The sequence below is a fragment of the Pleurodeles waltl genome, chromosome 1_2, assembly GCF_031143425.1.
Source record: "Pleurodeles waltl isolate 20211129_DDA chromosome 1_2, aPleWal1.hap1.20221129, whole genome shotgun sequence".
Taxonomy (NCBI): domain Eukaryota; kingdom Metazoa; phylum Chordata; class Amphibia; order Caudata; family Salamandridae; genus Pleurodeles; species Pleurodeles waltl.
Window position 1 is genome coordinate 40,194,000 of NC_090437.1, and position 12,409 is coordinate 40,206,408.

At 42.8% G+C, this 12,409-nt stretch overlaps 1 protein-coding gene across 1 annotated transcript in view; it reads right to left on the reverse strand.

The window, feature by feature from the left end:
• Window positions 1-12,409, reverse strand: part of LOC138296586 (transmembrane protease serine 11C-like) — a 299,563-nt gene that overhangs the window by 45,590 nt on the left and 241,564 nt on the right. The window contains exons 7-8 of the mRNA XM_069235857.1: window positions 9,226-9,418; window positions 721-980 (exon numbers count right to left, since the gene is read on the reverse strand). Coding sequence (XP_069091958.1) covers window positions 721-980; window positions 9,226-9,418 — 453 coding nt within the window. The remainder of the gene's footprint in view (window positions 1-720; window positions 981-9,225; window positions 9,419-12,409) is intronic.

Genomic DNA, 12,409 nt, shown 5'->3' on the forward strand with positions numbered 1-12,409 from the left:
TGGCAGTTTGGCTTCAGCCAAACTCTTAATGCGCAGGTCTTTACCCCCGGGGCCACGGCGATAAGACCACCACCATGAGTGTGGCGGTCTTAATACCGCCACACTCGTAATAAGGGCCTGAGTCTGTGCCAGATTTAGTGGTTAATAAAGCCTAAGCCAATATGCCCAAATTAAGCCACTAGTCAGAACACTTTTTAGGCACAACAACAAACACGCTTGAGATCCTGAGCCTCAGGCCACAGTAGGGCTCCAAAAACAACATTTGTTGTTTGGAGCCTTAGGCAACCTCTTTAGCGCTAAACCCTTTGCTTCTGCCTAATGAAGGAAATGTTTCACATAAATACGTCCTAAAATTTGTGAAATAATGTTTGCTCCTGTTTTAAACCTTGCTCCCATTCCTAATCCTAACAGACAGTATATCTCAATAAAAATTTTATTCTTCCAGATGCTGTAAAAGGTGCTACTCACAACTGTTCCCTCGCAGCTCTGAAAGCTGGCTCCGCCTGCCCTGTAGGGCATTCTGGCAATGCCAGAAGGGTTGGTCTGATAAGCCCGTGTGTGGGACCTTTTTGGCTGTTTTGTGGGCCTGATTATGGTCTGGTAGCCTGGTGTTTTACTGTTGTTTTGCCTGACATTACCACAAACGTGCCAGCAGTAAGCACCAGTTTATGCAGTTTCCCATACTTAACAAAGCACCTATGCAGTGTAAAAGAATTTTACCTTCTTCTCGAACGGCTCCCCAACCTGTGACAAAACAGAAGGAATCGTCAGGGAAGATTTCAGAAGCTTCTGGAAGGCATACCGGACGTATGTTGCTTGTCAAACTGACTGGTTCAGAGAGATGCAGGAGGGCAATGTCATTCTCATGGGTCAGACTAGTATAGCCTGGGTATATAATCACTTCTTTAAGTCTTAACCCATTTCCTGTGCTCAGTTCGACGGTGCCCAGTCTGATGGTCCATACATTCACGTCTTTTTGCCTGAAAAAATGTAACACATAATGAGCCAGTGATTAGCAGACAGTGGTTTGTGAGCATTGTTAATTATATAATATAGTTGACATACAGGAAGCTGGATTCTGACAGCGAGAAAACAAAAAAGGGAGTGAAAGTTTCTAAAAAGAAAATGGCTGAAAAAAAAAAAAAGGTTTTCATTTGTTTTTTCCTGCTGATTGTTGTTAATTATCACCAATATAGCACACAATTTGTCATCAGAAAAGCACGAGAGGAGCCTTTTGGTAATCCAGGATACAACTTTTCAAACAATTCCACTACTGACCAGAATTTAGGGCCAGATGTACTAGCATTAGGAACCTAATTGCCCAAATAGGGTTCATTCCAAATGGCTATTTGGAGATCACAATTCCTAATGCGTTAAACTGTCAAATGTAATTTAACAATTGCTAATGGGTTGCAAATTGACCTACCTCATGAATGTTAATGGGGTAGGTTGCAATTTGTGACTCATTAGGGATCACAGCCATCACAAGGATGGTGGACTGCTGGGGTCAGCAGACCACCAAATCTGTGATTGCTTTTTAATTAAGCAGATTTTTATTTTAAATGCAGGCCATTTCCCTTACAGAAAATGAACCCGCATTTAAAAAGAAAAGGGTTTTTTTTGCTTAAGAAGTGGTATAGAAGCTTCAGAAAATCACAGGCAGGAACTCATCAGGAAAGATAAAAGAAAAATTATTTTAACGTGACACGGAGACTATGACTTGCAGAGCCAAGTTCAAGAGTCTGAATTGGGGGAACTCCAATACAATCTTTTATGCATGAAAACCACAAAGGCTTGAAAATAAATTATCCAATCTGAACAACAGAAAGGTAATTTCTTCATCAAGTACGTGGTGTGATGTTGATCAGGAGATACAAGATGTTACACATACTATGCCTCCATCCAATCACAGTAAAACAACATTTCATGATGGCAGCATGACACAAGAAGACCACAAGCTTGACCTTCACATTTCTCAGACGGTTGGGACTTTCCAAGGCATGACCAAACCAGTTTCTTCATAATCTCTCCTCAGACTTATGTTAACATCCAGATGTCTGTTTGTTGCTGGGGGCAAAAGAGGCAACGCATGTTGTGTGAGGTGTCTCTTTTTTTAGCAAGTCTTGCATTACAAGCTATCTGTCGGGGTTAATTTAGTAAAGGTCATCTAAGCTTTTGCATACGTTTTTCAGGCCTGTTCATCATTGAGTAGCACAGGATGGGGAAATAGAAGATTGATTATTTAACCAGTTTCCACAGAGGCAGTGGTCTTGTGTGGTCTGCTGTCTCCTCTTAAACAAACACTTTTTTCCATTTACATGAAGAAGGACCCCTAGGGGACCCCTTCCCATTTGCAAATGAGTTACCACTACATGCTCGTTGTGGGTAAATTATTAATGTTTTGCGACTGGAATTCAGTCGCAAAATGTTAATACATACCATACTGATTTGGTATTTGGAAGGGATGCCCTAAACATGCACCTTTCAAATACTTAACCAGATATGGGATACAAACACAAATTGTGATTCAGTAACAAGTTACTGAATCTCAATTTTGAGTTTGCTTATTTAAAAGGCGTTTTTCTGGTTGCAAATGCCCCGATTCTGTGAATTGGTTGTTTGTGACCTCAAAAATCTAATGTACATCTGGCCCTTGGTTCAGTTTTGTAAGCGGGGGTGTTGGTTATAAGGAGTTGAGAGGTTTTTGTGATGGACAATACTGGTGGATTGTATCAAATTCCTTATGTATGTCCTCAATTGATATGGGTACTTGTTATTTGGCAAATATATATATATATATATATATATATATATATGTGTGTTCAGTGGCATGTGTAGCTGCAGATACACATGCTGTGCACTGTTCCTGCCATCTAGTGTTGGGCTCGGAGTGTTAAGAGTTGTTTTTCTTCGAAGAAGTCTTTTTGAGTTACGGACCGAGTGACTCCTCCCTTTCGGCTCCATTGCGCATGGGCATTGACTCCATCTTAGATTGTTTTCTTTCTGGCATCCAGTTCGGACGTGTTCCTCTTCGCTCCGGTTATTCGATTCGGAAAAATTCATTAATCACCGAGAAAGCGTCGGTATTGTTTTGATCGCCACCTAGCTTCCATCAACACCTCGGCACCGGCAAAACACACCTTTGGTTGCCCTTTGGGGCACCCGCGCCCATCCTGGGCCTGGTCGGCCCGACCGCAAGAAGCGTCAAAGCCTCATGGCCCGGACCCTGTTCTGATTCTGCCCTCGGTGCCAAGCCAAGTATACCTACACAGATCAACATGGGGTCTTTAATCTGTGTCTGTCACCGGACCACCGAGAGGATACTTGTGAGGCCTGCAGGTCCTTCTGACCAAGAAGACCTTGAGGGATCGAAGGGCGAGTCGACTGCAAATGGCGTCGAAGAGTACCGAGCACCTCAACGTCGAGGAAGAGGAGATGGGCATCTCCATTCAAGGTTCCGATTCGGACGATTCCGAAGCAGACCAACCACCCACAGCAGGCCAGCACGTGAGTACGCCTGCCCCGACCCAAGCCAAGAGTCAGTCCAAGACTAAACAAAAGGCCTCGGGGACGCCACTGCCGGAAGGCCATGGCTCTACCCACAAGAGATCAAGCGGTGACCAAGCATCAGCTTCGGCACCGAAAAAGGCCACATCCGCGTCAAAGTCCTCGGACTCGAGCAAAGACACAGTCTCCGAAAAAGCTCGACATCGACTGGTCGAGTCGAAACCTCGAAAGAGTCTTTCGGAACCGAGGCCTACTATCAGCATGGGCATTTTGGTGCTGAAAAAAATGGCTTCAGAGACGAAAAAAGCCTCATATACTGAGGAACATGGACTTTCAAAACAGATGAAAGAAAGACACAGATTTAAGGAAGAACTTCAAATGGAGGAGTTTGGTGAGACACACACAAGGATACAGATCCACAAGGATACTGGAAAGATCCAAAAAATGCCAGTTTTCCCCAGCACCTTCTCCTCCGCATTCTCCTGAAAAAACTGTTTCTCCTCTTGCCGCACCCACTGCACAGTCACCCACACACACTGTGCAGTCGCATCAAGATACAGACCCAAGGGACCTCGACGATGACCCTGTGTCGGACAATAGCCCGGAGTGCTATCCTTCTAAACCCTCCCCACCCGAAGATAGCACCTCCTACACACAGGTTTGGGCTAGGGCTGCTGCTTTCCACAATGTGAGCATGCACAACGAACCACTAGAGGACGACTTTCTTTTTAATACCTTGTCCTCCACGCATACATCTTACCAAAGTCTGCCCATGCTCCCATGCATGCTTAAACATGCCCAACAGATTTTTCAGGAGCCCGTGAAGGGAAGACCCATAACACCAAGGGTGGAGAAGAAATACAAACCACCACCGTCAGGCCCAGTTTTTATCACCCAGCAGCTGCCCCCAGACTCGGTAGTGGTCAGCGCAGCGAGGAAGAAAGTCAACTCCCAGTCATCTGGAGATGCACCCCCCTCCAGATAAGGAGAGTAAAAAGTTTGACGCGGCAGGAAAGAGGGTAGGTCACAAGCAGCCAATCAGTGGCGCATAGCAAACTGTCGGGCCCTCCTTGCAAGATATGACAGAGCTCATTGAGACGAAATGAGCGACATCATCCAACATCTCCCCAAGGAATACCAGAAGAGAGCTCAGCAAGTGGTAGAGGAGGGACAGGCGATAAGCAATAATTAAATAAGATCTGCATTAGATTCAGCCGATACTGCCGCATGAACAGTAAACACTGCAGTGACAATTAGACGCCATGCATGGCTTAGATACTCAGGTTTCAAACCAGAGATTCAACTGGCTGTCCTCAACATGCCATTCAACCAGCAACAGCTATTTGACACACAAGTGGACACAGCCATTGAAAAGATGAAAAAGGACATTGATACAGCCAAAGCGATGGGAGCGCTTTACTCATCCCAATACAGAGGGACATTTAGAAAACCGCAGTATAGGGGAGGTTTAAGACCACAATCATCAGAACCATCCACCTCACAAACAAAGCCCTCATACCAATCACAGTATCAGGGAGCGGGGTTTCACTGGTCCTTCAGAGGGCAATTTCTAAAGTCCAGGGGAAAATTCCAACCTACAAAGCAAGCCACTAACACCAAGCAGTGACTTTGCCATCACCTTCCCCCAACACACATCCCCTGTGGGAGGAAGACTGTAAATGTTCCACAATCAATGGTCAAACATAACAAGGGACACATGGGTACTATCAATTATCCAACAAGGTTACTGCATAGAATTCACACATTTTCCTCCAGATATTCCCCCAAAAAAGCACAAGCTATCGTCGCAACATCTAACATTGTTACAAACAGAGGTGCAGGCACTTTTAACAAAACAGGCCATAGAACTAGTACCTCATCAACAAAAAGGAACAGGGGTCCTGTACTTCCTTATTCCCAAAAAGGACAAAACACTAAGACCAATATTAGATCTCAGGACTCTCAACCTATACATCCAATCAGAACACTTTCACATGGTGACACTACAAGATGTAGTCCCATTACTAAAACAGGGAAAATAATTGTCAACACTGGACTTGAAAGATGCGTATTTTCATATACCCATCCATCCATCTCACAGAAAATACCTCAGGTTTGTTATACAAGGAAAACCTTACCAATTCAAAGTATTACCCTTCAGGATAACAACAGCCCCCAGAGTATTTACAAAATGCCTTGTTGTGGTAGCGGCATACATAAGGAGAGAACACATGCATGTATTCCCATATCTCGACGATTGGCTAATAAAGGCCAACACTCAACAGCAGTGTCAACATCACACAAGTTACGTAATAGATACCCTACACACACTAGGGTTTTCTATAAATTACCAAAAATCACACTTGCAACCATCCCAAATCCAGCAATACTTGGGAGCTACACTCAACACTCAAAAAGAGATTGCAAGTCCAAGCCCACAAAGGGTACAATCATTCCACACCATGGTACCAAAAATAAAACAAAATCAGCATTACACAGTCAGATTTGTGATGAAACTCCTAGGCATGATGGCATCATGCATCGCAATTGTCCCAAACGCACGGTTACACATGCGGCCCTTACAGCAGTGCCTTGTAAAACAATGGTCGCAGGCACAGGGTCTCCTCCAAGATCTAGTGTGGTAGACCGCCAAACACACTATTCGCTTCAGTGGTGGAACCCCATAAATTTAAACAAAGGGCGGCCTTTTCAAGACCCTGTGCCTCACGCCATTCTCACAACAGATGCATCAATGATTGGGTGGGGAGCACACCTCAACAATCACAGTATACAAGGACAATGGGACAACAAGCAAAAACAGCTACACATAAATCACTTAGAGCTCCTAGCAGTCTTTCTAGCACTAAAAGCTTTTCAACCTCTTCTAGCTCACAAACACATTCTTGTCAAAACAGACAATATGACAACAATGTACTACTTAAACAAACAGGGGGGAACAAACTCATCACAACTTTGCCTCCTAGCACAAAAGATTTGGCATTGGGCAATTCACAACAATATTCGCCTAGTAGCGCAATACATCCCAGGCATTCACAATCAATTAGCGGCCAATCTCAGTCGGGATCACCAGCAAACTCACAAGTGGGAAATACATCCCCAGATAATACAAAACTACTTTTGCCAGTGGGAGACACCAGACCTAGATCTGTTCGCCACAAACCAAAACGCAAAATGCCAAAACTTTGAGTCCAGGTACCCACACCCTCAGTCCAAGGGCAATGCTCTATGGATCAATTGGTCAGGGATATTTGCTTACGCTTTTCCCCCTCTCCCACTCATTCCTTTTCTAGTCAACAAACTGCTTCAAAACAAACTAATACTTATAGCACCAACGTGGGCACGCCAACCGTGGTACACCACACTGTTGGACCTCTCAGTAGTACCTTACATCAAACTTCCAAACAGACCAGACCTCTTAACGCAACACAAACAACATATCAGACACCCCAATCCAGCAATGCTCAATCTAGCAATCTGGCTCCTGAAGTCTTATAGTTTGGCTATCTAAATCTTCCAAACAAGTGTATGGAAGTCATTAAACAGGCAAGAAAACCTACCACCAGGCATTGTTATGCTAACAAATGGAAAAGTTTTGTCTTCTACTGCCATGCAACACATATCACACCGTTGGATGCATCCATACAGGACATTGTAGGTTATTTACTACATCTACAAAAAGCAAATCTTGCCTTCTCATCCATCAAAATACACCTTACTGCAATTTCGGCTTATTTGCAAATTAAACACACAAAATCCCTATTTAGAATACCAGTCATTAAAGCCTTCATGGAAGGACTAAAGCAGATCATACCTCCAAGAACTCCACCGGTACCCTCGTGGAATCTTAATATTGTACTTACACGACTCATGGGTCCAGCTTTTGAACCCATGCATTCTTGTCAGATCCAATTCATAACTTGGAAAGTGGCATTTCTAGTAGCTATCACTTCATTACGAAGAGTTAGTGGAATACAGGCTTTCACTATTGAAGAACCCTTTATACAGGTACACAAACATAAAGTTGTTCTCCGCACAAACCCAAAATTTCTACCAAAAGTCATTTCACCGTTTCATTTAAACCAAACAGTGGAACTCCCAGTCTGCTTCCCACAGCCAGACTCAGTGGCAGAAAGAGCAATGCATACATTAGATATAAAAAGAGCTCTAATGTACTATATAGACAGAACAAAACCATTTCTTAAAACTAAACAGTTGTTTGTCGCATTCCAGAAACCACATGCTGGTAACCCTATATCCAAACAAGGCATAGCCAGATGGATAGTTAAATGTATACAAACCTGTTACCTAAAAGCTAAAAGAGAACTACTCATTACACCAAAGGCACACTCCACTAGAAAGAAAGGAGCAACAATGGCCTTTCTAGGTAACATACCAATGACAGAGAATTTGTAAGGCAGCCACTCGGTCCACACCTCATACTTTTACCAAACACTACTGTGTAGATGTGTTAGCAACACAACAAGCCACTGTAGGACAGGCTGTACTAAGAACATTATTTCAAACAACTTCAACTCCTACAGGCTGACCACCGCTTTGGGGAGGATTACTGCATTGTAGTCTATGCATGGCATGTGTATCTGCAAGCTACACATGCCACTGAATGGAAAATGTCACTTACCTAGTGTACATCTGTTCGTGGCATGTTCCGCTGCAGATTCACATGCGCCCTCCCCGGGAGCCTGTAGCCATTTAAGTTGCAATTAGAAATTGTACATATGTAAATAAACATTCCTTTACCTCAAACTTTGTAAATAAATATCTATTCCATTGCATGGACATCTTTACTATTCTCACTATACCACTCCTACCTTACCCTCTGTGGGAAAACAATCTAAGATGGAGTCGATGCCCATGCGCAATGGAGCCAAAAGGGAGGAGTCACTCGGTCCCGTGCCTCGAAAAGACTTCTTCGAAGAAAAACAACTTGTAACACTCCGAGCCCAACACTAGATGGCAGGAACAGTGCACAGCATGTGAATCTGCAGCGGAACATGCCACGAAGAGATGTACACTGGGTAAGTGACATTTTCCATATGTGGCAGCTAAGTGATAGTAGAAAGTTCTTTAGAAGGCCTTAGTAGTTAGGTAACTGACTTTTTGTTTCTGGGTTGAGTGTATGTGTTATTGTGTGTTGTTCTAAGGTGGTGTGTGGCACTGTTCTTTGCCTTGATTTGCCTCTTGAAGTATGAGGCCGCAAGGTTTGGCCCAACCTTTTAAAATAGTTTAAAATTATTTTCTAATCGTGCACAAGCATAAACAGAATTCTCTCTCCTGGTCTTTTCTTAGTATGTGTTACCCTAACTTTTTTTGTAAATTGTTTTCTTCAAAAATAATCTATACCTATATTTCTCTTGGAGGCAAGATTATTTATCCAGGCTTTAACAGTCTGGACTAAAAATAACAGTTCCACCTAATTGCTAGATTTCCTGAGTAGCACATGTTTGCAGCTCCGATTTCGTGGGAAATTTGGTAAAACTGTCTGGGAGTGTGTTAAAGATTTAAGAGATTGGAGCTGGGGTAAAAAGTATTTATTGGAAAACAGTCTCACTGCTGGTTGGTCTTGATAACACCGAAGACTTCCATGAAGCTTCATGCACTAGAATTCTAATTTCTTTAAAGTATTCTATATTTTTTCACATTTTCCACTAGCTCCTCAAGACCAGATACTCAACTTACCAATCGAAGCAATGTGCAGCGGTTACTAGCCAGGAGACGCTGACAAGTATTGCACCACACTTGTGGTACCCTCTGAGCAGAAGGCTAGCCTGCCATGGCCATTCTCCATTTTTTGCACTTGTTCCTCCTAATATTCGACTTGATGGTTCTATGGAACGCTGGCCACAGCCGACAGTCAAAGACACTGAAGAGCCTGTTGAATTGAGGACAGTCAGGTTATTTTCCTTTTATTTGCATATGTATTTATGTGATCATATCTTTTCATATCATATGCCATTTTTGTTCCCCAAGGGCTTGAATCTGGAAAGAGCATTTACAGAAAATACACCAAGAAATGAATATTACCCTGAAAGTCGAAAAGAAAAGCTGATTTAGAGGTGTAAAAGTCAGCAGAAATCTTGCTGTACTAATTTAGAAGAGTCTGCCACCGTTCCAGCTGATAATCATTGGTCAGGGCACTGGAATTATGTGGCATAGGAGTAACAAATTACGTGGCAGGGTTTACTAAATTACGCCTCAAGAAAAGGCAAAATTATGCAGCGTAAGGTAGCACATTTTGTGATAAGATTCCTCGTTATTTTGACATTTGTTACATATGTTACCACTGTCTGGGCAAATACCTCATTAGAACCAGTCAGAAGAAGTAAGAGAATGGATGGGAAAGTAGAAAGCAGTGACCAACAAAAGTGAGGTAAAAGTTCAGGCAGTGTCTGGAAGTGAATTATAGTAGCCTGACATTTAATTGCACCACTCCCAGCTTCTGAGCAGAGCTTTGGACACCGGCACTCATTCCTTAACAAATTAAGCACTGGGGCAGCACCTGTTGTGTTTTTATTATCTATTTATCTCTTTGAGCCAGAAATACTTATTTTGTTAGAATCTGCAGATTATGCAGTACGTGATGGATTATGTGGCACATTCAGAAAATCCCTAGTTATCTGGAAAATACTGCAGCCTTAAAATAAAAAAATCCTATGGCCCTAGGCATTAGTAAAGCTATTGACAAAGGTGGTGATAAATCTCTATTACAGAAGCAGAAAATCTGCTAATATATTAGAAGGCTTTCCTCCAAAATGTACCTCAATTTATATGATTGTTATACATAAAAAGTGTCAGAAAACTTTGAAGAAAGCATTTCCACTCCTATGCCAAAAATGTAAACGCACCTCAAGGGCATGTTTAGTGAGTAGGTCTTCACATGTGTAGAACTATTGATCTTGCCAAGAGGTTCATATGTGTATGTGTGTGTAGGTATTTATTTGTGTAAAGCACAAATCTAGTCAAAGGCAGTGAAGCTCTGTCCAGAGTCACAGGAAAGATACAGTACGGTCAACAAATGATTACTGTATGGGAGCTAAAGTTGACTTTTATTGCATCATAAGTTCTTTAAGAGGTGTTCCTTCATGCCCTTCCCTAAATTGGAGTAGAGTTGGTGTGGTTCTGATGGATACAGGGACATTGTTTAAGATCCTGGGTACATAGATGAAAAAAGGCTTGTTGCCTTCTTTGCTCTTTTCAACACCTCTGCCAGTCCTTTGCAAACACCTTCCTATCAGATACGTAGGGTGGGAAATGTGAGGAAAGCATGCAGGGGCAACTCCTTCACAATGGCGAAGGAGCGTCGCCCCCCTGGCTAAACCAGGAGGGGAAAGATAAAACGATATTTATCATTTTATCTTTCAGCTGCTTATTTGGCCAGCAGCATGTGAAGGAAGGGGTGGGCAGGGCCTAGGGAGGTGGGAGGAGAAGAGAGTGCACCTAAGTGCACATGTGTTTTTGGGCAGCTGTCTGTGTTGAACAGCCGGGTTGGAGATACTGCACAGACCCCAGTGTTGTGTCTAAGCGGCAGTCCATGCTGCTCACACCAATCCGGACGCTGTTTTCATGCTAGCTTTAGCATGAAAGCATTTCCAGGATTGCTGGGGAGCCTGTGCTGATGTCCCAGTGAATGCTGGGACACCGGAAGAGGATTGAGGTAGCAGGAGGCAGCGATGGTGATGGCAGGAGATACGCTTTTTTTTTAATTCCCCACATTCCCTCCCTCCCCACCCGCCCCTCTCCTTGAGATATGAGGTGGCCGCCGCTGGAAACATGCTTGCATAATTTATTAATTTAAGTGTATTAATTACAGTAATATTTGGACTGTTTAATGCATGTTTAGATTCACAGTGGCTATCTTGAACTAATGTTCTATAAAGCATAAAAGAAAACTTCCAAGATGATCACAGTGTGTGTGCACACAGCGAAAATCTGCGGGAAAGGGCATCAGCAAAGTTAATAGATCTGCACTCCAGAATCACAGGTGAGACATACTGGCTTTGTCAGATCTCGCTTCACGCTACCTTTTATTTGTACAGACGCCTAGTAATATAAAAAGAATGTATATGTTCTCATGCGCAATAGTCGGGAGGAATTTTATCATGCTGTAGAAGCAGAGCTCTTGAAACACCCTAGGATTAATATGTTTAAATTGCATAGCATGAACGTTTAAACAAGATATGAGTAAATGTAAGAGACAAAGCATCATTTCAGAAAAAGTGATAATTACACCACCAGAGATAAATGGCAAACATGCTCGACAGTAATCCCACACTCATTTCAAAAGGAGAAAATACAAGTTGATGGACTAAACTGCACTACTGGTAATTTACAGTCAATAGCAAAGTTATCACTGACTGTAAGTAAATTACCAACAACAGTAATTGCTTTACTATTGTTTTTTCCTAGGAAATAAGACACCTTCCCCACCAAAAGAATGATATATATCATTGAAAACAAAATCAGCTCTGAGCAGGTCTAGATAGTGAGTCCAACAGAACTAGGAGCTGCATGAATTGCAACGTAGGTATGGTCACTACACCCTCCGATGATTGCAGGGACGTGGGCTTTACCATCTCCCTCTTGCACTGTTCCTCCAGTTCTTCCATTAACTTTTATTCCTGGTTGGTCAAATTTTACCACCTTGGGCATTTCAACGCTGCTTAAAAAGAGAGAAGGGGAAATAAGGCAGAAAAGTCATCTGAAAAAGAGGGATAAACCTGGATAGCAGCCCACTGAACAGAAAGAGTGCTAGGAGTCAAACCCTTCAAAAACCCATTTCATAAAACATCCAGGATCTTAAAAGCATCAGCCCCAGCAGGATCCACAAAACAGGCACTGTACCAAGAAGAAAAAAGACCCCCAA